A 25,661-nucleotide genomic window follows, 5' to 3' on the forward strand; every position below is an offset into this window, starting at 1 on the left:
TTTATTAACATTCACTGGGCTTTTTAAAGCTCACACCCTTACAATTTGTGCAGATAATAGTCGGGATTGAGGAGACGAGCAAGAGAGTTCCAAGAGATTTAGGCTTGGTAGAGACTTTATTACATGTTTTAGAGGTTGTAATCGGACATTGTAGAACTCTCAAGAATTAGTTTAATTTTGGTTGTAATTGGACATTGGACATTTTTTTTTTGATGATTTTATAATAATTTTGAGGCATGTTTGAGTTTAATTATTGAATGATTTATGGTGTATTATTGCTTGATAACACGGTGTGTGAGGCATGAAATTTATACTAACGATTGTTTAAATGAAGCTTCCATGGAGTGGTTTACTAACGACTAAGGTACGCCACTTGATTGATTTATTCGGTGTTTGTTATGCATGAAATTGATTGTCTAATTCTATATAATTGAGGGTTAAGTGATGTCAATAAATTCAATTAAAGGTATATGCATATGTATGTTAATTAATCATAGTTAAATTAGGTTTAATTGACCATTAAAATATGCAAAATCAAGTTTTAAAATGAGTTTTTCGGAAAAGTAGGTGCAGTGGTTTTCACACGGGCATGTGCTTATCCATACTGGCATGTGAGGGGTTGCACACAAGCGTGTGGGTAAGTGACACGGGCGTGTGGAGATTGGAGCTATCACACACAAGCGTGTGCGATCAGCCTAAAATTTTTTCACAACTCGAGCGCTGTCTTTTAATGACACACAGTTTGGGGGACACGGCTGTATGGGTTTTGGGGGTTTGAATATTTGTCTTTTTAAATTAGAATTAGTATTCTAATTTGTTTAACTTACAATTTAGTCTTAAAATTTGATTAGTTTAATTAGAGCCTTAGATGACAAGGGAACTTGGTAAAATTTTAGAATTAGTCTCGTAATGGGTAAAGTTCAGTAGAAACGTACTTAATTTATAATTCGAAATAGGTCCTGATAGTTTGTATTTGTTACAATTTAGTCTCTAATAATAAAACTTGAATTTGACAAAATAAATGAACTCAAATTAAGTTGAAATTTTTAGGCTTGCATAATTTGACTAAAAGAAGATCGATTAACACTTAGATATAAAATCTGGTTAGTTTTACCATAGGTGGTAAAAAGATGAAAATACCTTTAGGTTAAATTACCTAGGAAAAGTTTAAAATTGGTTCATAATTTGCTTTCGCATTAATAAATAGCTAATAATTAGATAAGATTGAGGTGTTATAAGGTCGGGGTGTGTCTTGGGCGGTCGTTAGCCAGAAAGCCACTTAGGTGGTTAATGTAATGCTTCAAATTCGAGCTAGTCTGTTTCGGTCGGGTTTGGGGTGTCTCACATACGCAATTTAAGATCTTGATATCCTTGAGATCTAGAAGAGCCCAACTCAAATTAACAGCCTCAACCGCATAGGTCGTTTAAATTCGATCACTATCTCCCTTGACGAAATCCAACCGGCCTTTTCCCACCTAGACACACGAATTTTTTCATGGAACTCGAATGCAAAAGATGACCGTATTGTTTTCCAAACTATACGCCAAATACTCCAACCCAACATGCACTTGTTGTGTTGAAATAGAATTAACTTTAAGGAATGATTGTGGCTATCCCATATTCTGGAGAGATAATGAATACCGTGTTGTAAGGTTTTAGCGCATGTTCATATGTCACGATTCTCTATCAAAATAATGACTGACCTAAAGTTAAATGGAGATTAGTTGAACATGAAATTAATCATATTCAATGGGGTATAATAGTGGAAAGGCAATTGTACCAAAATATAAAAAGAAGGAAGAAATGGTAGAATGCCTGATGTAAAAATATGCAAATTGCTTTCTAAATTCAAGTGTTAATTCAAGTCACAATTACAAGCCTTTATATACACCACTCAAAGAGTTAATTTGTCATGATCTACTCATAAAATCATGCTCAACAACTAACCATAAAATCAAAATTTTTTCTAAATAGGATTTTGGTAAAGTAAAAAATATGAAATTTTTTTCAGCCCCAAAAAAAATCTTGCAATTCTTAATTCAACCCCTTGTCTTGTCTTTTGTTCCAATTTAGCCCGATTTTACTTGTTTTTGAACTTCGACATTCCAATTGCACCATTAATAAAATTTAAGTAAGAAATCACAAGCTTGTTAGCATTCTATTAAAAAATTGACCAAAAATAGGTACATTAAACACACAAAATTACTTTGCTATCATTAAACAACATGAAAAACACTATTAGTTGCTTTCCAACATTACAATAAATCATAAGTAGAAGACATTATATGATTCACATCTATACCTTGCAGCTTCCAGATATGTAAATTTCTACTAAATCACAAATACCACAAAATAATTAGGCCTTCCTTTATCAGCCTCATTGATATCTCTCTTGAAGAATAAACAATAAACTAATAATAAGAAGAGTAGCCGTGAAAAATACATCTTGCTTTCTAAACCTCTTGAGCTTTTGGACACAACAAAAGCACATTGTCTAAATCTTCAAAACCACTACATTAGTAGCACAAGGGAGACAACAAACCCCCTTATCAATCAATTAGGACTTAGTGGGAACAAAGTGGTGAAGGTAACACCAAATAAAATCTAATACTTTGGGAGGGTAGATCTTAAGATTCCAAATATGATAATATGGACCATCAGCAAAGAACTTTGTGTACAAGGTAAGCACGACTTATGATTTAACACTATACCGATCATTAATGCTATAATGCCATATAAGCAGATCCTTTTGAGAGTAAAAGTTTTTCGGTATCTATAGTATCTCTCAACACCACTTGGAGAAAGAATACCTTTTACAAAGTTCTTATCCCATGAATGCTCATCTGTGTGAAACAACTCAACAACTTTCATATTCTCTAGCCCCAACAAAAGGAACGAATTAACATAAAAATTATTATCATCAATAAGCCATGGGTCCTTAAAGACTTCAATATTTTGACCATCACTTACTTGCCATCGAGTCCCTCTACTAAATAGTTACTTTGTTGCATGAAGGCTTCGCCACACAAATGAAGGGCTATGCCCTCCATCGACACTAGAAAGTTATCATCTAGATAATATTTGGCCTTGAAGAAACAACTAATGAAATTATTTAGATGGGAAATAAGTCGGGCTTCTTGTTTACCCAAGATTTCCAAATTAAAGCAATAAAGGTTCCCAAACGCCATAACTCTAAACTTTTTAGGCACACATAATTTATCCCACGCTGCCATCAAATGCCTTTTAGATTGTTACCACTAGAACCCCATCAGAAAGAGTTCATCATCATCTATAGCTCATTACACATTCTCAAAGGTAACAAAAACACTCATACAATAAACATGAATCGACAGAGCTACAATTTTGAGAACTACCTCTTTATCTTGTTATGATCGTTACTTATTTTTCTACAGAGAGCTTTCTTGCTTAAGTGTTATATTATAAAAGAAAAGACTTGCCTTTTGTTGTGCCCAATCAGAGATGGAAGACTAAGATATGGCCCATGGTAAATTAGATTGCACACTCCTAAAGCTGACATAATAGAATTTTGAACTGAAAGCTTAGTGTTAGAGCTAAACATAATGCCCGACTTATAAAAATTAATGATCTGTCTCAACACCATTTCATAAGAATTCAAAATATTCTTTACAGTAAAACATTCAAAATCCGTAACGTGAAATAAAAGGAAATTATCATTTGAAAAGAGTAAAAGAGAAATATGAAATGTATTTTTAGTTTTAATAAAATATGATTTAATAGTTAAAATTCAATAATAAAATAAAAATATTTCTATAGATTTTTTCTATATATAATTGAGTATAGATATAAATTATATAAATAAATAAAAAGTGAAAAAAGGTTAAAAAGGGCATAATATACGCAATTCAAAATTAAAAAAAGGGATTTAAATGCTAATATAGAGTGAGCTTAAAAGAAAAAATAAAACAAATATCTAAAGTAACCCGATTGAGACGCTCCAAGCGGAGAAGAATTCACCTCGTGGAAGCTATTATATTCTTTATTTTTATCTAAAAAGAGTATACATCTCTTTTCTTTTTTTTTCAAAGATAAATTATAATTAATATCATTAAATTATTAATAAGTTTATATTTTAATTATTTAATTCTAAAAATTACAAAATATTCACTAAATTATTTAAAAATTTCATTTAAATTGCTAGATTTTTATTTTTAAAAAGTCTAACATTAAGCTTTCAATGATTATTTGATTATTGATATGGTAAATCAATACCCATTGATAAACGAACAATATATCTTAAATCTAAATCGATCTAACAATCAATATCGAGATTAAAAAAACTATTTAGATTCGAATGCAACAAAAAACTATATAATTGTAATTTTAATAATTTAACAATTTAAATAAAATTTTAAATAATTTAATAATTATTTTATTATTTTTAAAATTAAATAATTAAAATATAAATTTATTAATAATTTAATAATACGTTTACCCTAATTTTAATCCTAATGTTTCTTTACGAAAAGTCATTGCAAATGCATATTATAATATGTATAAATAAATAAAAATCTAAAAAGCCTCCTCTTTATTCCTTCTTCACTTGAGGGTTTCAGGTTTCTTTGCCTTTAACCTCCACCCCACTACCTCACAAATTCACCCCCAATTTATCATCCAAACTAAGATTAAGGCCTCATTTCCCTGATTGTTGATTATAGCTTTTCACTTTTATTTTAATTGTGAATTACTTCTAATTTTATTTCTAGGGTTTTCGATCAGGTGTTGAGATGCAACGAACAATTGGATCAGGAATCGTCTGATCTTTGTAGCGGTGGCTGTCTGATTACCAGGGGCGGTGGTCCCCTTTGTATGGAAACTCGGAGCCGGAAGCGGGCGGAGGCCTCCTCAGCTGCCCCTTCATCTTCCCCCTCTGGTCCTACCACTCGTTCTCACAAACGCGCTCGTCTCTCTTCTTCCCCATCCCCCACCGCTGTAACTACCACAACGCCTCGCTCTCGCACTTCCCGCGCTGCCGCTGCTTTAATGGACTCCACCACAACCGAATCTTCCTCTGGTTCCCGCCGCGATCGCCGTCCGAGCAAAGCTAATCAGACCACGACAAGTGACAGTCCAAATCTCGCCTCCGATAGGGGCAAAGAAAAGGAACGTGATCCAAGTGCTCGCGATAGAGATAGAGATAGGGATAGGGATAGGGATAGGGATAGGGCAAATAGAGACAACAATTCTAACAACCCTGAGAGGAATTTAGGGTTAATTATGGATACCTCTGGAGGCGATGACGATGATAATGATAGCGAAGGCGGTGTAGGGATTTTACACCAGAATCTGACGTCAGCAAGCAGCGCGTTACAAGGCTTGTTGAGGAAGCTTGGTGCCGGGCTTGATGATTTGCTGCCGTCATCGGCTATGGGTTCTGCATCTTCATCCCATCAGAGCGGGAGGTTGAAGAAGATTCTGTCTGGGTTGCGTGCTGATGGAGAGGAAGGGAAGCAAGTGGAGGCGTTGACGCAGCTCTGCGAGATGCTTTCAATTGGGACTGAGGAGTCCTTGAGCACGTTTTCTGTGGATTCATTTGTTCCCGTGCTCGTTGGATTGCTTAATCATGAGAGTAATCCTGATATTATGCTTCTTGCAGCAAGGGCGCTGACCCATTTGTGTGATGTTTTGCCTTCTTCATGTGCTGCTGTGGTGCATTATGGTGCTGTTTCGTGTTTTTGTGCCAGGTTGCTCACTATAGAGTATATGGACTTGGCTGAACAGGTTGGTTTTTATTTGGTTACTTTCAAAATAATTTATTATTAGAGTATCGCTCGCTATTTCTTGTATTTCATTATAAACTAGAGTGTGACAATCTCATTCTACTAGAAATTGGGTCCAGTTGACATAGATGGAGATAAATTTGAGATGTTTGAGCATTTCTCTGAAAGCTGTATCCTATAAAATTTGCTTGTTTCTAAGTAACCATTCAAAAAAAATTCAGATTTCTGGTCTAATAATGAAGAGTTTACTGCATTGTTCATAGCTGTAGACTTGAATTAGAAATTTGAATATTGTAGATTTGATCTAGTCGGCATTCTTATCTTTCTGTTTGAAATGCTGGAAACAGTCTCTCCAAGCTTTGAAGAAGATATCTCAGGAACACCCAACTGCCTGTTTGCGAGCTGGTGCTCTCATGGCAGTTCTTTCTTACTTGGATTTCTTCTCCACTGGGGTTCAGGTACTTAATATGGGAAAATTTTGACTGTTAATAATTTATAAGAAGATTTCTGGAAATTTAGAATCTTATGAAGGCGTTTCTTCTGTTTAATCCCTTGTTAGCGAGTGGCACTATCTACTGCTGCAAATATGTGCAAGAAACTCCCTTCAGATGCATCTGATTATGTCATGGAAGCTGTACCTCTATTAACAAATCTGTTGCAGTATCATGATTCAAAGGTAACTGTAACATACATTTTTGACTATTCTTTTGTTGTAAATTGTGTCTCTTCTTGATTTCCTATGCTTTGTTATGTTTATAGGTGCTGGAGCATGCTTCTGTTTGTTTGACTCTCATTGCCGATGCCTTTGCATCATCCCCGGATAAATTAGATGAGCTATGCAATCATGGACTGGTTACTCAAGCTGCATCTCTCATTTCTACAAGTAACTCTGGAGGTGGGCAGGCATCATTAAGCACACCGACATATACGGTGAACCCATGTTGCTCTTTTACTTATCTATATGCCAATGCATTTTTATGTGCAACATCATGACAATTGAGTTTTTGATTTCAGGGCTTAATTCGACTGCTTTCAACATGTGCAAGTGGGTCTCCTTTAGGAGCTAAAACTTTACTTCTGCTTGGGATAAATGGCATACTTAAAGATATACTATCAGGTTCTGGCATTTCTGCCAACTCATCGGTTTCACCGGCATTAAGCAGACCAGCAGAGCAGGTAATAGTTAATTAAAGCTGAAAACATTGTAGTTGTCATTGCAAGTTATTTACCAATACCTGTGAATATGTGATGTTTGTAACATGTGAATTGCCATATTAAAATAAGCAGTGGTAGAGGAATGGTATAATCCTTAGACACAAAATTCCAACTCTTAGTTTTTGAATCTGTTCATGTAAACCTTGCATGTAAGTGGTTTTTATATTGTGGTTTAAGGTTACTCGTTTGAACTGTTTTTAATTCAAGCTGAATTGCTGGTAGCTGTTATTTCCTGTTGTTTGTATATACCTTTGTACATATGATGTGTATAATTTTTCCTATGTTATATTAATACCAGCAATGCTGGGGAAATTGTTATAACCATTAAGACGCATGGTATCAAGTCACAGTTTTAGGTATGTTCATATAGATATCTGTGCTTTATTCTATTCATTTTGTTTGTATAAGTTACTTGTTTTGAATATATTGTTTATTTCGTGCACTTTATATTATTTACATGGACATAGTAAATTAGCAATAGCTTATGCATATTATGCCTATCTGTTTGGTGGTCCTGTAATTTTTATCTTCTTGTGTAGATTTTTGAAATTGTCAATCTGGCAAATGAACTTCTTCCTCCGTTGCCACAAGGAACAATTTCCCTCCCTGCCAGCTCTAATATGTTTGTCAAAGGATCTATTTTGATGAAGTCTCCTGCTAGCAGCTCTGACAAGCAAGAAAATTCTGATGAAAATGCTCCCAAAGTTTCAGCCCGAGAGAAATTATTGAATGATCAACCTGAACTTCTTCAGCAGTTTGGAGTTGATCTGCTTCCTGTTCTCATACAGGTAAGTTTTCATTGTCGAGGGCAGTTCCTTGGTTATCTGTTTATTTGTTGGTACATATATTCTCTTGTCTTTGCCGTGATTTTCTCTTGGTTTGTTGATATTTATGGTCCTATCATTTTATCGATCAGATCTATGGTTCCAGCGTCAATGGCCCAGTTCGCCATAAATGTCTCTCGGTTATTGGAAAACTAATGTACTTCAGCAGTGCAGAGATGATTCAGAATTTATTGAGTGTAACAAACATATCAAGGTGTCCACCTTAAGTAAAAGATAGCAATTTACATATTCTTGCAATGCTTGGTTATGGGAACTTACCGTTTGTTTGATTTTGTAGCTTCTTGGCTGGTGTTTTAGCATGGAAAGATCCACATGTCTTGGTTCCTTCCCTCCAAATTGCTGAGATCCTCATGGAAAAGCTTCCTGGAACCTTCTCCAAAATGTTTGTCAGAGAGGGTGTTGTTCATGCTGTAGATCAGCTTGTATTAATTGGTAACCAAAATGCCACTGCTGCCCAAGCATCTCCTCTTGAGAAGGATAATGATTCTGTATCTGGAACGTCATCACGTTCCAGGCGTTACAGACGACGCAGTGGTAACTCTAATCCTGAAGGAGGTTCTGTGGAGGAGTCCAAAAATCAGGCCTCTTTAAATATTGGCTCACCTCCTAATACTGTTGAAATTCCTACAGCCAATTCCAATATTCGTGCTGCAGTAAGTGCATGTGCTAAAGCATTTAAAGATAAGTATTTCCCCTCTGATCCTGGGGCTGTTGAAGTTGGAGTAACAGATGATCTTATACACTTAAAAAGTCTCTGCATGAAATTAAATGCTGGCATTGATGATCAAAAGACTAAGGCAAAAGGAAAATCTAAAGCTTCAGGGTCTCGGTTGGTTGATTTTTCTTCTAGCAAAGAAGAGTATTTGATTGGTGTGATTTCTGAGATGCTAGCAGAACTAAGCAAGGGGGATGGTGTATCCACGTTTGAGTTTATTGGTAGTGGTGTTGTGGCGGCCTTGTTAAGCTATTTTTCTTGTGGGTACTTCTCGCAGGAGAGAGTTTCTGATGTAAACCTGCCCAAGCTTCGCCACCAAGCCCTTAAACGATTAAAATTATTTATTAGTGTGGCACTTCCTTCAAGTGTTGATGAAGGAAGTATTGCTCCTATGACTGTCCTGGTTCAGAAGCTTCAAAATGCTTTATCATCTGTAGAGCGTTTCCCTGTAGTTCTTAGCCATTCATCTAGGTCTTCTGGTGGGAGTGCACGCCTCTCTTCTGGATTAAGTGCATTGTCTCAGCCTTTTAAGTTGCGGCTTTGTCGAGCCCAAGGAGAGAAGTCTCTTCGTGACTATTCTTCAAATATTGTGATGATTGATCCATTAGCAAGTCTAGCAGCTGTTGAAGAATTTCTTTGGCCACGAGTTCAACGTAGTGACAATGCTCAAAAACCCTCTGTCTCTGTAGGAAATTCTGACTCTGGGAACACGGCCAGTGGGGCTGTTGCTTCTTCTCCATCTACCTCAACTCCTGCTTCGACCACTCGTCGTCATTCTTCAAGGTCCAGATCATCTGTTAATATCGGAGATGTTGCCAGAAAGGAATCATCACAGGAGAAAAGCACAAGTTCGTCAAAGGGAAAAGGTAAGGCTGTTTTGAAACCTGCTCAAGAGGAGTCAAGAGGGCCTCAAACAAGAAATGCTGCTCGTAGAAGAGCTGTTCTGGATAAAGATACTCCAATGAGACCTGAAAATGGTGACTCTACGTCTGAGGTATGTGTTTTGATTATTAGATATGAAGTCTGGTGTGTTTTGAGTTTTTGTATCGTTTAGTCTTCCATGCTGAAGTTAGTTTAAATTCATAATCATTTGTTAACAACCCTATTTTTATTTTGTACTTGTCTCTTGTTTGCATGTAAATGAGCATTCTCTTTTTCCCCCTATTTCCTGTGTGATGATGATCTGCCCCTTATTGGTAGGATGAAGAATTGGATTTGTCTCCTGTGGAGATTGATGATGCTTTGGTGATTGAAGATGATGATATTTCTGATGATGAAGATGATGATCATGAAGACGTAAGTTATATTGTGCCTGTAGAAATGGGCAGCACTTTCATGTTTATCATAATTTATAAACTTCATTTGATCTTTACTATTGCTTGAAAGAACCATTGTTTTCTTTACAGGTGCTTAGAGATGATTCTCTTCCTGTTTGCATGCCAGATAAAGTACACGATGTTAAATTGGGCGATTCAGCTGAAGATGGCACAACCATGCCAGCAGCAAGTGATAACCAAACTAATGCTGCTTCTGGATCAAGCAGCAGAGCTGCTGCTGTTAGTGGTTCAGACTCTGCTGATTTTAGGAGTAGTTATGGCTCAAGGGGTGCAATGTCGTTTGCTGCTGCTGCCATGGCTGGGTTTGGATCTGCCAATGGTAGAGGTATTAGAGGAGGTAGAGATCGGCAAGGACGTCCTCAGTTTGGGAATTCTAATGAGCCTCCAAAGTTGGTTTTTACTGTTGGTAGTAAGCAGCTCAACCGGCAGTTGACCATCTATCAGGCCATTCAAAGACAGCTTGTGTTGGATGAGGACGATGATGAGAGATATGGCGGTAGTGATTTCACATCTACCGACGGAAGAGGAATGTGGAGTGGTATCTACACAATAACTTATCAGAGGGCAGACACCCAAGCTGACCGAACATCAGTAGGGGGTTCAGGTTCTGCCCCAGCATCTAAATCCACTAAATCGTGTTCTCCCAGTTCCAACTCTGATTCCCAAACTCATAGAATGTCACTATTAGATGGCATCTTGCAAGGGGAACTTCCTTGTGATCTAGAAAGATCTAATCCTACTTACACTATCTTGACACTTTTGTATGTGTTAGAGGGGTTGAATCAGCTGGCACCTCGTTTGAGAGCTCAGATAGTTTCTGACGATTTTGCTGAAGGAAAAAATTTAAATCTGGATGAGTTGAGTACCCCTGGTTCTAGAGTTCCTTATGAGGAATTTATTAATGGTAAACTCACTCCAAAACTGGCTCGGCAAATACAGGATGCCCTTGCTCTTTGCAGTGGAAGTCTCCCTTCCTGGTGTTACCAGTTGACAAAGGCATGCCCCTTTTTATTTCCTTTTGAGACACGAAGGCAGTACTTCTATTCAACTGCCTTTGGGTTGTCTCGTGCGTTATATCGTCTGCAGCAGCAGCAGGGTGCTGATGGCCATGGATCAACTAACGAGAGAGAGGTGAGGGTTGGGAGACTACAGCGTCAAAAAGTTCGTGTCTCCCGGAACCACATTTTGGATTCTGCTGCGAAGGTAATGGAAATGTATTCTAGCCAAAAAGCTGTGCTTGAAGTTGAATATTTTGGAGAAGTTGGCACTGGATTGGGTCCAACGTTGGAGTTCTATACACTACTAAGTCATGATTTGCAAAAGGTTGGACTTGGAATGTGGAGGTCTAATTCTACATGGGATAAGTCAATAATGGAAATTGATGGAGATGAAGAGAAAAATGAGAAAACTGCTGGTAGTGTTGGGGGAGATATAGTCCAAGCTCCTTTGGGGTTGTTCCCTCGACCTTGGCGACCAAATGCTGATGCTTCTGAAGGCAGCCAGTTTTTTAAAGTCATCGAATATTTCCGGCTACTTGGACGTGTGATGGCGAAAGCTCTTCAAGATGGACGACTTTTAGACCTGCCACTATCAACACCATTTTACAAACTTGTGCTTGGTCAAGTAAGCTGTTTGCAGTTTTTTGACTTGCAGAACTATTTGAATATTCTTTTAGCTTAGATTGCTTATTTGTATACCTATTACATTTCTACTATTGCGACAACTATCTCTTAACTTTTGGGCTGAAGATGCATTTTATAAAACATTGCAGGAGCTTGATTTGTATGATATTCTGTCTTTTGATGGTGAGTTTGGGAAAATTTTGCAAGAACTGCATTTCCTTGTTTGTCGAAAGCAATATTTGGAATCGACTGGTGGTGAAAGTAGTGCTGCTGTTGATGAATTGCGCTTCCGCGGTACCCCAATAGAAGATCTCTGTTTGGATTTTACGCTTCCAGGCTATCCAGAATACATACTGAAACCAGGGGATGGCACTGTATATATTCAACTTTTCATTCTATTCCCTCTATTTTATTTTGTTGTCAGTAGGCTATTCTAACTGCTAACATCCTATTAAATGCATCAGGTGGATATCAATAACTTAGAGGAATACATATCCTTTGTCGTTGATGCAACTGTCAAGGCTGGAATTATTCGGCAAATGGAGGCATTTCGAGCTGGATTTAATCAGGTCCAGTTGCTTTCTTTGGTCTGAGTTTTCTTGACTAGTCATAATTCATGTTCAACCTGGGTTTCCTTGCTAATTATTCGCATGTAAGGAGCCGTTTTTGAGATTCATCGTAATGTTAATATATCCATTATTATAACAAGCAGGTTTTTGATGTTGCATCATTACAAATATTTACTCCCCAAGAGTTGGACTATTTGCTATGTGGTCGCAGAGAGTTGTGGGAGGTAATTTGACACTTACTGAGATAATATTGCTAACTTCTTTGATTAGAACTATTTTTCACTTGGATCTTGATATATAACTTAAAATAATGCAGGCCGAGACACTTGCTGATCATATAAAATTCGATCATGGATATACTGCAAAGAGCCCTGCAGTTGTTAATGTATGTTTGTTTCATAACCCTATTATTCAAATAATTCGGATCTTTGTTCTTTCCATAATGATGTTTGGTTTTGTAATTTTGCAGTTACTTGAAATTATGGGAGAATTTACACCAGAGCAACAGCGGGCCTTCTGCCAATTTGTTACTGGTGCGCCTAGACTTCCACCTGGTGGTCTGGCAGTGCTGAATCCAAAGCTTACAATTGTTAGAAAGGTAATGAGAGCTGGATTGAGAAAGTTGATATCAATGTTTCTTTTCTTTTACGTTGTTAATTGTTCTATCTGCTCGTCATTGAATTTTTTTAAGATGAAAGTCTGATTGAAATAAGATTTACATATGTATTTATTAATGTCAGTTTTTAAGTAGTCTCTTTACGTGAAACTGGCTTCAATATTTTTAAGGTTGCACCTTAAGAGAGTTATGTACTATGAATACTATGTTATCTGGAATTTTCATTTTGGCTATAGTACCCATGGACACCTGTGCTTGACGCATCGGAATTTGGATAGTATTATATTATATATATAAAATAACTTCAAAAACTGAGTCACACCTTTTGACACACTGGTACCTCCGAGTTTGGGGTAATGTAGTCATCATCAGTATTATTATTAGCTTAACAGTAAATTTTTCATTCAGCTGTATATAAAGCTGAGTTCTTGTTTGGCATGTATTGACGGTTTGTCTGAAATCTGATTGCAGCATTCGTCGTCTGCAATTGCTGCTACTTCCAATGGAAGTGGACCCTCAGAATCAGCAGATGATGACTTGCCCAGTGTCATGACTTGTGCTAATTACTTGAAGCTTCCTCCATATTCTTCCAAGGTATTATTAATCAGTCTAGATTGATTTTTGTATGATTATCCCTGGTAACATTTTTATATGAACTTATTTCCAAGTGGTGGTGTGTGAACAGGAAATTATGTATAAGAAATTGCTATATGCAATCAACGAAGGGCAAGGATCTTTTGATTTATCATGAGTGAGTGTTCGCAACCAAAACATACAATTGTGTAGTATAGTTCTGAACAACACAATGTGGGGTCAACTTATCTCACCTGCTGCGATCATTTTTGATATTTCCAAGTGGCGTATTAATTTTGCTCAAATAATGGTTTCTCTTCACTGATGTTTACATACAATTAGTGGCATTGGCAAAGCTTCGTTTCTACTTTAATGGTGGATCATCCAAAATTTGCGTCCATAGGCCCTCCAAATTCTGGGTAATTGAATTACTTCAATTTTTATATATATATATATTTTCCAGATGTGTACGTAATGAATGTTTTTGATCAGATGACTTACAAGCAGAAGCAGAAAAGAAATTGGAAGGCGGATTTTGTGGAGAATTGATTCAGGCAGGCGGCTGCTTAAAACTTTTGTATATAAATAGGAAGTTTATGTGTATGTTATCTTTTTTCTTTTGGTTTGACAATTTATTGGCTGGCAAGATATAATATATTTACATATATATCGTTACATGGGCGTAAATTGTTGAAGGAAGTAAATAAATGATGAAATTTTATTTTTATTTTATATTGGCTTGGGAGGGAAGGAAATCGAAAGAAATAAATGTCTAGAAGGCACTTCTTTTTTAAAGGTTTAACACTTAACTTTTATATGGAGATTCAATTCCTATTAAATAGATGGGGTGTTAACCATTCACATTTTATTCGGGGGGAAGAAATCTAATATTCAAATAATTATTAAAAAATTTGAAAGATTATTTCAGATATTTTGAATATTATATAATTTGCTGATGTTAGTGTTTCAACAAGGAGGTGGTGGTGATGACGTTGTTCACTTGTGAAGGGTCGTAGGGATCATAAATTACAAGCGAGTGAAAGGTTTTAAGTTACAAGAGGAGAGAGATCATAAATTCTGTGTTGGGGGTATATATAAGGGATTTTTCTCTTATTTGACAGTGTCATGTCATCGACAATATAGATGGCGGTTTGTTCATGTGGTTGGCCAGATGACAAGTTTGTTATATATCAATTGTTGTCAATCAGAGCATTATGTGATCTTTCTTTGACATTCTTTTAATGAGATAATATGAGGTAGTTATGTTCAGAGGTCTTTATGGACAATTCATAGTTGGGGTTCAGGAGCTGGTGGTTGAAAGCGGATGGTCTGTTAGAGGGCAAAAGTAAGCGGATGGTTTGCTAGAGGGCAAAAATAAGTAGTGTGAGGTATTCAAGTAACTCGTCATGAATAACCAATCAGATGATTTAAGATGAAAGGTTGTTCACGAGTGCCTTTTAAGATATGCTTCTTGTGTTGCTACATGTCGAAGTTGGAGTAAAAGTCTTTAAGTCAATAAAAAAGCACAAGTGTCATACCTAAGGAATAGTAGTAGGCATTCGACGATTCACTTAGAATGTGAATCCTAAAAGGGGTTTTAGATATGGTGTCAGATTGATCATTCAGAATGGATGTTCTGGCACAACACTAAATGAGGCTTTGGACTGCCCTTCACTCGTCACTATGGAAACTTCAACAGCACTTGATGGAGGAGTAGTATGCTCCCAGATGTATAATTCCTGAGGCTTTGGTTGGCCTCGCCCTTTAGTACTGCAATATTTTTGGATGGTTTGTTGGACAGTTTCCTCAATCTTTTCCTGCTAGTGGTGTCTGTGGCACTAGCATAAACATAAACATCTAAGAGACTAGAATCAATTTGTCCCCTTGTAGGGGTTGAAGTAGTTGCGCAAAGGAATAACATAATCAAATTCAGCAAAAATCAAACAATGCTAACACTAACAAGATTTATAAAGGATAAGGAAGGATAAAACAAAGATTTAGGGGCACGATCATAGTGTCCCTCATCCAACTCTCTATATTTAACCACTCCTTCTATCATTGAAAGTAGGCGTGGATAGCCTCCATATCCATAACGACGCTTAGCAGGAGGACATTTATAGGGGGCTTCTTCCTCCCCACCCCTTTCATCTGAAGAAATATCAGTCGCGACTTGAGCCTAGGAAGATGTTTCCTCATCTGGAGCCAGGGCTCGGCTACGAGAAGCAGTAGATTGACTGGATCTTCCACTGGCAACAGTTGTGTTGCCCCCACAATGACATATGGTTCCCTATCATTCGCAGGGATGATGGGTAAGGAATGGTGTATAAACTCTGGGATCCTCAACTTATGTTTTGAACACCTTGCAAATGTTACAATATAATCTCACAGTTCCTCCATTAGTCCGCGGAGAATTAGAGCCATCATTTCCTCAGCGTTAAAGTCATGACTGGTCATGAGATTTTCATGACTCGTCGTTCATGAAGCCCCGTCCGAAATCGCATTCTAGTACCCATTCACGTCATTGTCGAACATACAATACTTAAAAGACCTTTTGGAGGGTGATGTTTTAGGGGACAACGAGGATATTCTTTTTATTTATCATTATGAATTGCTCCTCGAAAGTCAAAACCCTTTCGTAACCCTTCAATGGGGACTTGTAGTTGCACAAGTTCATAAAGAGGTAGGCTCCATTTGATGGGTAATTCGGACTCATTGTCGAACTCAAGTTCCATAAGAATGTATTTGTGACGGCTTAAACTCATATTATTGATCCTCCCATACAAAATTTCCTCTATCTGGGGTATGCCTTGGCGTCAGGAGAAATACATCAACCTCGGCTCGTTAGCAGCTGTTCACCCCACCAAATGGAACATGTTTTGGAATACCCTTAGCATGGACCACATTCCCCACTTGCGGCAAAGAATGATGAACCCAATGATGATCCACCAAGAAGCCCCAACTAACTGCCCAGAAGAAACTTTATAGCAAGAGAGAACTTCAATGATGAACGAGTGGGAGGCAAGTGAAACCCAACTTCTAGCACTGGCCTCCCTCCGCTATACTTAGGCCCATAGATTTCACTAAAGGAATAGGACCCCTTCAAGAGGTTAAAATCCTAACGATGATGCTTTTTCAACCACCTACAACGGAGCAACCTTCTGGCCTATATTTTAGTAGTGGAGCACTCGAAGGACCCCCACCACTAATTCCTTCACCTCCATTGGTGACTTTCTCTACATTTCCCTATTATCTCTGAAGTTTTGGCCTCCCTCCCGCGGTTGTTTTCGGTCATGATTAACAAGAAAATACGAAATAGAAGAGGGAAACAACCGTAGAAAAGGCGAAGTCTTATCTTGAAAATATTAAGCCCAAAGCAGAAAAACAAGCAAAAATAAGAATTAGGGACAAGAACAAGAAGAACAGAGAGGAAAAGGCTCAGAAAAAGGCTAAAATCATAACGATGGCGCTTCTGCAACAACAACCTACAGCGGAGCAACCTTTTGGCCTCTTTTTTGGTAGTGGAACACTGGAAGGACCCCCTACCACTAATTCATTCACCTTTCTTGGTGACTTTCTCTACCTTTTCCCTGTTGCTTTCAAAGTTTTGGCCTCCCTTCCACGATTGTTTTCAGTCATGATTAACAGGAAAATACGAAATAGAAGAGGGAAACAAACGTAGAAAAGGTGAAGTCTTATCTTGAAAATATGAAGTTTAACAAGAATTAGGGACAAGAATGAGAAGAAGAGAGAAGAAAGAGCCCGAAAGAAGGTTGGGCACTTGAAGAATTTGAAGAACAGTTGCTGAGAAGACACAAAAACACTAGGGAAATTTTGAAGCCGCCAAATTACTTGATTGTTGGAGACGAGGCCTATTTATAGAACCCTCCCCAAAATAATACGTTTTATGACCTAAACACTCCGACATCTCACAACCAATATCGTTCGAACACGTGTGCCATTGAACGACACAACCATCATTAGCCCTGTTCCCCAAAAACTGCTGTTCAACTTTGTGTTTAATATGGATGTTCTAAAACCTTTAGGTATCATTTGGTCGACCTCAATCCAATAGAATTGTAATAGAATAAAATTATAATAGATTAAAATTTTTATCAGTAATTTTATTATTTGATTAAATGAAATGAAATAGATCTATAATAATATTTTTGTATTTAGTTGAATGTAATAGATGTTATAATAGTATAAGAAAAAATGCTTAAATGATTAAAATACTCTTGATAAAAATTTTTAGGTGAATAGTTATTGTTATTGTTATTAAATTTTAATAAAATTATTTTTAAATAGATTTTAATAAAAATATAAATAAATTTAATCATATTTTAATATAATTTTATTAAATACAATTTAATAAAATAATATATAATTTAATAACATTCTAATATAATTATTATATGAATTAAAAATCATAATATATAATATTATAAAAATAATATATAACCTACTTTATTATTTTAAATTGCAATACATATTTAATTTACTAAAATATCATTAGTGAAACAAATAATTTAATTATTTTACAATAAAAATAAAATATTAGAAGTAATAAATAGCTTGTTAATGTGATTAAAAAATTTAGACACTGAAATAGAAATAATGACATAATTTAAATGTTAGTTTACGAGTTAAGTAATAATTTTGATCGATACTTTGTTACATATAACAAACATTATAATGTTACATTTCACATTCTCATTTCATTTAAATTGTGACAGAAAAAATGTTAAAAACCACATATGTATAAACTATTCTACTTTAATTCATCAAATCAATGGGAATATGTGTGATCATTTAGATTAATAAGACAAAACATAAATTTAGAATGGAAGTAATTGTTATTATTTTAATAAAATATTACATTTAAATTTAATTATATAAAAATTATAAATATCAATATAGAAAGAAGATAAATGAATGATTAACAACAATCTAATAAATGAATGATTAACAACAATCTAACTTTAGGAAAGCCCCTAGAGAACCCTTATCTATGTACTGGCCCCAAAAGAAAGAAATAGGAACTATCGTCAAATGTTCAGCTCACATGCCGTATTCTCAATACATAAGATTGTACCTGAGACCAATATAAATGAACAACCTTAATATTTAAAGTCAATGACAAAACATAATGAACAGCCATGTTTTGATACCCTTTTACATGTTAATAACACAAAATACCATCATCTTTCATTGTTACAAAGAGCTAAATAGTGGGAAAGAATCAACAAAGAAATGTTTTACTTGTCATATCATATCCATGTTAGTGATAGTCTCTAATGTAGGATTAAGCCTTGAATTCTACAACTCACGGTTGCTGCACATTTACTTCGAATCAAATTCCATGACTTTTATAGCTAATCTAAATAATTTCCTTTCAATTTCTTTTCTTGAAAGCTAGGCTGTTAAGCTATAAGCTTTTCATATCTAATCTATAAAGCAATTAACTTTTCACCAACATAACTAAGTTCGTTAGAGTTAGAATAAAAAACATGGAAGCTAGACTATTAGAATACTAGCTTTTCACACACAGCAATACCAACTAAATCTAGTAAAGACGTCTGATAACATTAGCATTTTTGCTTTCATTGACCATACCATATATAAGATGGTCTAAAAATTCATCCACCTTAGATATTCGAACATGTGACATTAATTAAATGATGAAACATGATCGTCCAATATAGCACCACATGAAATATGAAGCAGTGGGTCCTAATGAACACATTCTCCTTGAATATCATTCATTGATATCTCAAACACACAGTGCGTGTGAACCCTTCTAAAGCAATCTTGGTACCTTGAGTAACAATAAGCTCCAAAGAAACAAACTATCGAGCAGATAGAGAGCAATAGAAAATAATTCAAGAGCTACTCTGATCCAAGACAGTAGATTCCATAGCAGATTGAATCCATTTACCAAACTGAATTTACTCAAGAGAATCAATAATTAACAAATCAAGCTAATCCACGAGCAGCAAAGAAATAACTAACTATATTCACATCACCTCAAACTAAGATTAACAGAGTTAATGTATTGAAACTAGAAGTAGCAAAAATGAACAGACTGAAACTCATTCATCAGACTAGATCATCAAGCAGCTGGCAGCAGATATCTAAGTAAGTCTTCAGTTGCACTTAACAAAGACATAAAGCATTAAGGTTCTTTTACATTTCTCCAAGCTGAAGCACATTGAATACTAAACTACAACAAAAATTAATAAACATGAAATGACAAAAAGGAAAGAACATCACCATTGTCAATGGAGATTCCCATTATAATTGTAGTTTCTAAAGGTCACTTTCTCAACAGGAAAATTCTCAGGACATGTATCGTTCTTGTGATTTCATGCCAACCCAGCTCCACCAAATCTCTAAATTTGTATCTACAATAGGTATGCTGGAGAAGTACTCACATGCATCTCTGATTATGCACTTATTAGCTATCAAGTTGAATTTTTAGTAGTATTGCTTTCTTACTATGCTTTAGAAGAATATTCCTTTTTCTCCATGATCTGCTGGATACTTTCTTGATATAGAGCATCTCTATATGTAGAAGCCCTTGTCATGTATAACCTCTGTAAAGCAGGCCTCAAAGTCTCCATCCCTCACCTTGTAACAATCACTATTAAATCATTTCCATAGACAACATCAAAATACTGTAAAATTTAACAAGATAAACTATAATACAGGGAAAATAAGAGAGAGAAAAGGGTGAGATGAGAGAAATTTGGCCTAAAAAATTTTAGTTGAAAAAGAGAAGCTGTACCAACAAGGTAAATGATAACATAATAAGTAGAAAATTATTATGAGTTAAAAAATTTCTTTCTAAAATCAATTAAAGAAATATATTAAGATGTTCAGAAAATAGAATGCAGGTAGATGGCACATCATGCAATCATTCTTCAGAGTGATACTAAAAAGAAGAAAAAAAAGGTATCTAGGTAGCATAAGATAACAGTATGATCGTCATGGTAATGGCTCTAGATAATGAAACCCAGATAACTAAGACTGATAGGAGATAAACAGTTATTTAATATCTTCCTTAACAACTGAACCTTAGCCTGGTGAAGAAGGGATTCACCAAAAATATGCCAATGGAAGTGTAAAATATAAGACTTGAACACAGTGCCAACAACATAATAAAACAAAATGCAGTCATAGATGACTTTGAGCAGCAAGGGGAAAAAGAAATCAATGAATAAATTCCATGCTACCTCCAGACAAGTTCTACTAAAGAAGGAAATTGAAATGAAAACCTAACTGAACTCAAGCATTATGGGACCTTGTTCCTTGACCTCTAGAAGATGTCTCAAGCGAGAATCTAACAGTTTATTACACATATAATATGCCGTATAATTTGCAAGTCATGCTATATACGTCTTGATTCATTACAGACAACTTATACATCTGAACATTTCAAGATAAGAAACCACAAAGTAAAGTTCCTCACCAATATCTTCCAAGGTCGAAGGTTCTATCTCTGTATTCCTATTATTATCTCCATTGGATTTACCTTTAATCCCATCATCCTTCTTATAACCGTTTGGTCTAAGATCAGGACCAATATCCCTTACGCAAATTGCAGTATAAAGCCTAGAGGCTTCCTTCAAGGCCTAAAAAAGGATTACAGGTTTTTACTAATTATATACTAAAAATAAATGCCTCTTATATCCTAATGCATATGCAAATAATGGGCTTTTGAGCATTATTTGACATTTAAGTGGTTAAGTTAACCATCAAGTAAGTAGAACAGTACATAAAACTCATTTGATCATTTCAATATCCCAATGATCTAATTTCCACCCTGATCACCAGCTAGCATCTGTGAGATTTCAAATTTCCATTATGCTTTTTTAAAATTTGTTAAATGGAACAAAAGCAATATATATATATATATATATATATATATATATATATATATATATATAGAAAAGAAATGGAAAAATCATCATATTTGAGTAGAATTGCTAATAGTTTAAACGTAAAGTACTTCCAAACAAACATTCTTGATTTAAAGTAAAAAAAAAAAAACCATGTTTTTTTTCTTCCAAAAAAAGGCTTTAGAATTCTAAAATGTTTTGTTTAGAGTAATAGCAACGACGCAAAATAAAATAAAATACAAGCCAAGCTCACTATAATGTTTTACTATGATGGAGAAATGAAAGAGCCGTGCTCTTTAAACTGGAGGTAATATCTAAACTACAATCCAGTACTAATATCGTTTCTCCATCACATAAATCATCAAAAAATACAATTATATAAAGGAAGAGGGGAAACCTAAAATCTAACATCATTCATCATTAAAACCCAGAAATCAATAAGCAAACAAAACTCTTACTGCGGAAGAGAAATTGGAAAAGAAAAGTACCAAGAAGCACTCGTGCCAAGTCAATTTGCGGCACTTTTTTATGTAGGGAGGATCAGGCAATGAAGAAGGGAAAGCTATTTCTTTGAGATCATATCGAACGTAGTCATACAGCTTCCTGCATACAACTTTTACCTTCATTTTAGGTTGATATAAGAGATACCCAATTTGATTAAGCTAATGAATTGTCTTTGTTGTTCCACGGTCTAAATATTTAGGGGAAGCAGGCTACTAACAAGGTTCGGCGGTACTGAGGCCTGAGGGCTTTTAATTTATTTGATTTTCTTTTTTTAACCTTTTCAAGGTTTTTAGGCGCTAGCTCGGATTTGGGAAGGTAAGCTGTTTGGTCTTGCTTAGATTGAAGATAAAGAAACCAAAATTAAAGCATGGAAAATAAACAAAATTCAAACAAAGAAGAAAAAGAGGTAATGCTTTCTTCAATGTCAAAAGATGATCATAAAATAAATAGATGAGGATTTTGATTCATCACAGCCAGAAAAACTTGAGTTACTAAACTAAACTTTAAGAACAAAGAAAATGAAAAAACAAAGTAAAAGAACTGCAGACAGTTGGTAAGGGGAAATGGTGTTTAGGGCTTTGTAAATAGAGAAGGTAGTGAACATGGAGGCTGTAGTTGAAACTACAGAAAGGAGACGATGATGAAACAATAAGGGCAAAAATGAAAAAAATAATCTTTTCAGAAAAAAAAAAAAAATCTTTTCAGCATTCCTACCATGCTCTGAATGACAATTAAGAAACATCAATAATAGATATTTCATTGAACCAAACAAGGGTTTATGGCGGGCCCTATGCCATTACATTGAACCAAACTGAGCGTTAGTATAACCTCTCATTTTCAAGAAGTATCCTTAAAACACGAAAGGAAACTTTTAGCAGTCTGAACCACCCGTCACTTCATCCACAACTAGTGCCACCCACTAAGACTATATCTGGATAGCCTCGAGATAAGTCACTTTGTAACTTATCTCTTGACTAGGGACAATTGTTATACCCTTACCATAGCTTGGGTACGTGTTTCCCCTGTAGGTTTTAAAGGTTACAAGTCAGGTAGTTATACGTCTTAGCACACGGCCTGGTATATGGGCGTGTGAGACCATTTCAAGTGTTACACGGCTTGGTACACGGGCATGTGGCTTGGCCGTATGGTCCAACTCATAGAGTTACATGGGCACAGACATGGGCTAGGACACGACCGTGTGTTCCTCCTTCGATTGTTACATGGCCTGAGACATGGGCGTGTGTCTTAGCCGTGTGAGTTACACGGCCTGGCCACACGGCCGCGTGACCCTACATTTTTAACTTTTCTATCTTTTTCCTCAATGTTCCAAATGTTTTTGATTTAGTCCCGAATTGTTTCTAAAGTGTTCCTAAGGCCTTGAGGGCTCGATTAAGGGACGGTATGTATGTATATGAATGGAATTTGCTATGCTTAATGAAATGTTTAGAAATGAATGTTTTTATGTTAATGCTCCGTAACCTTATTCTGGCTACGGATACGGGTTAGGGGTGTTACATTTAATGGTATCAAAGCTACGGTTTAGTTGATTTTTGGGCTGAACGTAGCATGTATGAAGTCTAGAAATACATGCCATTATAACATGTGATAGTGTGATGCCTCCTGACTCTGATGAGATTTGTTTCACTTTTAGACAGAGATATTTTCCAACTGAGCTAATTGTGATAATACTGAAAGCGATACTCAAGTATCTGAATTAAAGGTTGCTTTTGATGAGTAGAAACTCATAAAGGTTAGAGTATAGATTTATAGTGTTTATGTTAATAATGAATGTTATGTTATGCGTATTCTTGAGAGTTAAATTTTGTGGCATTACGATTTCTACCCATTTGTTCTTAAAATTTTATACTTCGGCATAAGCGAGAAGCTGAAGAGTTCAATGATTGAATGAGTGATAATATGGTTAGAGTCGAGAACTGGTTAACAAGTAAAGAAGAAGTTATTCACTAGTAATCGACTTCATCAAGGATGGTATTAAAAAAAATGGGTTAATCGGGATTTCTTCTGAATTGATTTCTTTAGTGGAATGGAATAATGTGGGATCATCGATGACTTTAGTAGTTAGTGGGATAGTTTTCAAATTGAAAACATATTTGAATGCAGCTGTAATGGCGGAGTGTCTTACAACGATCTCATCTGGGTATTCTATATGTTCTTTTATCTGCAGAGACATATGTAATTGTTTATCTTCAGATGTGATTTTTATCATATGAAAATGCTGACTAACCATAACGTTAGGTAGAGGTATTGTTAGTCTATTGATTAATGATCGGCATTGCTCTATTTCTCTTTGGCATTCTATACCATTATGTTCGATAGAAGATTCAACGATAAGTGTAATAGGCCATTTCTCTGAAGTGTCGGAACAGTAGTTTCGGGGTCACAAATACGACGTGTGAGTCCATAAATATTATTATTTAATATTTACGAATATTATATGGTCTATCGATAAAATTTTGATTTAATGATTTGTGCTAAATGGAAGAACAATTAGGTTTAAGTGATAAGACCCTAAAGTCAAGTGGTTTTAAAAAATGAGGTATTGGGACCTTGTTTCTATAAACTGAGCCATAAATATTTTTATAAATATTTACAGAATGTTATTAAGGTTGTATTAAAGTTTCATTAAGAAATTTTAATGTTTAGATGGTTAATTAATTGAAAAGGATTGAATTGTAAAAGCTGCAAAAGTTGAATTTTATTTGCTAAATGAGTTAAATAGAATTATTGAAGGGATTTAAATGACAATATTTCCATATTCAATTATGATTGACGGTGAATAAGTGGTTTTAGTTGTTTAAATTAATGTAACATTAAATTAATAAATAAAACATAAAAATAAGAAAAGAAAAATTTCCATTCTTTTTCATTCTTCTCTCCCACCGAATGAGCCACCATGGAAGGAAATATTGGCAGCTTCAAATGCTTTAAACATTTCGCCTTATTGTATGGTAGGAAATCTAAACCCGTTTTTAGTAATTTTTATATTTTTGAGATCATTGCAATTAGGTTAAGCTAGCTCGTACCTTTATTTTTGAAATTGTTAAAGATTTTGAATGTTTCCATTGATGAATCTTTGTGATTTTAAATGTTAAATGATGAAATTGGAGTAGTTGTGATTTATAAGTATTTTGTTAAGTGATTTTAATGAATTTAACGATTAGAGATTAAATTGTTGAAATAGTAAAAATACAAGGACTTGGTGTGAAATTGTTGCAAAAATAGGCTGAAATAGAAGCTATCATCAATATTCAGCAGATATAAATTTGCAATAAAAATGGTTAAATTGCATGTTTTAGGCTCAGAGACTAAATTGAATAAAAGTAAAATGTTAGGGGCAATTTTATAAAAATGTCAAAATGACTAAATTGTATAAAATAAATTGTTTCACTATCTAAATTAATAAATTGAATGAAATTATTAATTTAGATCAAGATTGAGTGGAAAATTGAGGAGAATGGAAAATTACCAAAAAGCCTCTGTACTTTGACATTTCTGAAATTTAACTAGGTAAGTTCGTAACTTGATTAAATCAATTAATTGTGGTTTTGATTGTTTTATATCTAATTGTTTATATATGAATTGAGTTTATTAGCTTGAAGGAAAATGATTAAGACCATTGTTGAAAAACACTATGGCACTATACCAGAGAATAAATAAGACCATAGTTGAAAGATACTATGGCACCATACCAGCAACGAGTAAGACCATGACTGAAAAATGTTATGGTATCACGATTCTATTGAATAAGACCATACTAAAAGACATTATGGAATCATGATTATATCGAGTAAGACCATAGCTGAAAGATGCTATGGCATCACGAATCAAACGAATAAGACCATAGTTGAAAGACACTATGGCAACACGACGGAAAATGAATAAGACCATGGCTTAAAGGCACTATGGCATCAAGACGAGAATAAATAAGACCATTGTTGAAAGACACCATGGCACACTCTGATCAATTGATATTTAGGTAACACGTTT

The 25,661-nt window shown here is 35.2% G+C and overlaps 1 protein-coding gene and 1 pseudogene across 4 annotated transcripts; one reads left to right on the forward strand and one right to left on the reverse strand.

Moving 5' to 3' along the window:
* Window positions 1-4,513: 4,513 nt before the first annotated feature.
* LOC108466926 (E3 ubiquitin-protein ligase UPL3-like) lies at window positions 4,514-14,046 on the forward strand. 4 transcript variants are annotated; one of them, XM_017767306.2, is made up of 19 exons: window positions 4,514-5,760; window positions 6,107-6,217; window positions 6,319-6,435; window positions 6,519-6,689; window positions 6,774-6,935; window positions 7,514-7,762; window positions 7,891-8,012; window positions 8,097-9,528; window positions 9,735-9,830; window positions 9,941-11,494; window positions 11,643-11,867; window positions 11,958-12,062; window positions 12,206-12,286; window positions 12,379-12,447; window positions 12,532-12,660; window positions 13,150-13,272; window positions 13,364-13,429; window positions 13,594-13,670; window positions 13,744-14,046. In XM_017767306.2, exons 1-17 carry the CDS (start codon window positions 4,849-4,851, stop codon window positions 13,427-13,429), a joined length of 5,724 nt encoding a protein of 1,907 aa, XP_017622795.1. In that variant the 5' UTR covers window positions 4,514-4,848; the 3' UTR covers window positions 13,594-13,670; window positions 13,744-14,046. The 4 variants fall into 4 exon arrangements, with proteins under 4 accessions (XP_017622795.1, XP_017622797.1, XP_017622794.1 ...); XM_017767308.2 differs by having other exon boundaries at window positions 13,759-14,046; XM_017767305.2 differs by having other exon boundaries at window positions 13,364-13,670.
* Window positions 14,047-19,353: 5,307 nt separating this feature from the next.
* LOC108463968 (uncharacterized) lies at window positions 19,354-22,398 on the reverse strand (annotated as a pseudogene).
* Between the last annotated feature and the right edge of the window lie 3,263 nt (window positions 22,399-25,661).

Source organism: Gossypium arboreum, chromosome 2 (assembly GCF_025698485.1).
Source record: "Gossypium arboreum isolate Shixiya-1 chromosome 2, ASM2569848v2, whole genome shotgun sequence".
NCBI lineage: Eukaryota > Viridiplantae > Streptophyta > Magnoliopsida > Malvales > Malvaceae > Gossypium > Gossypium arboreum.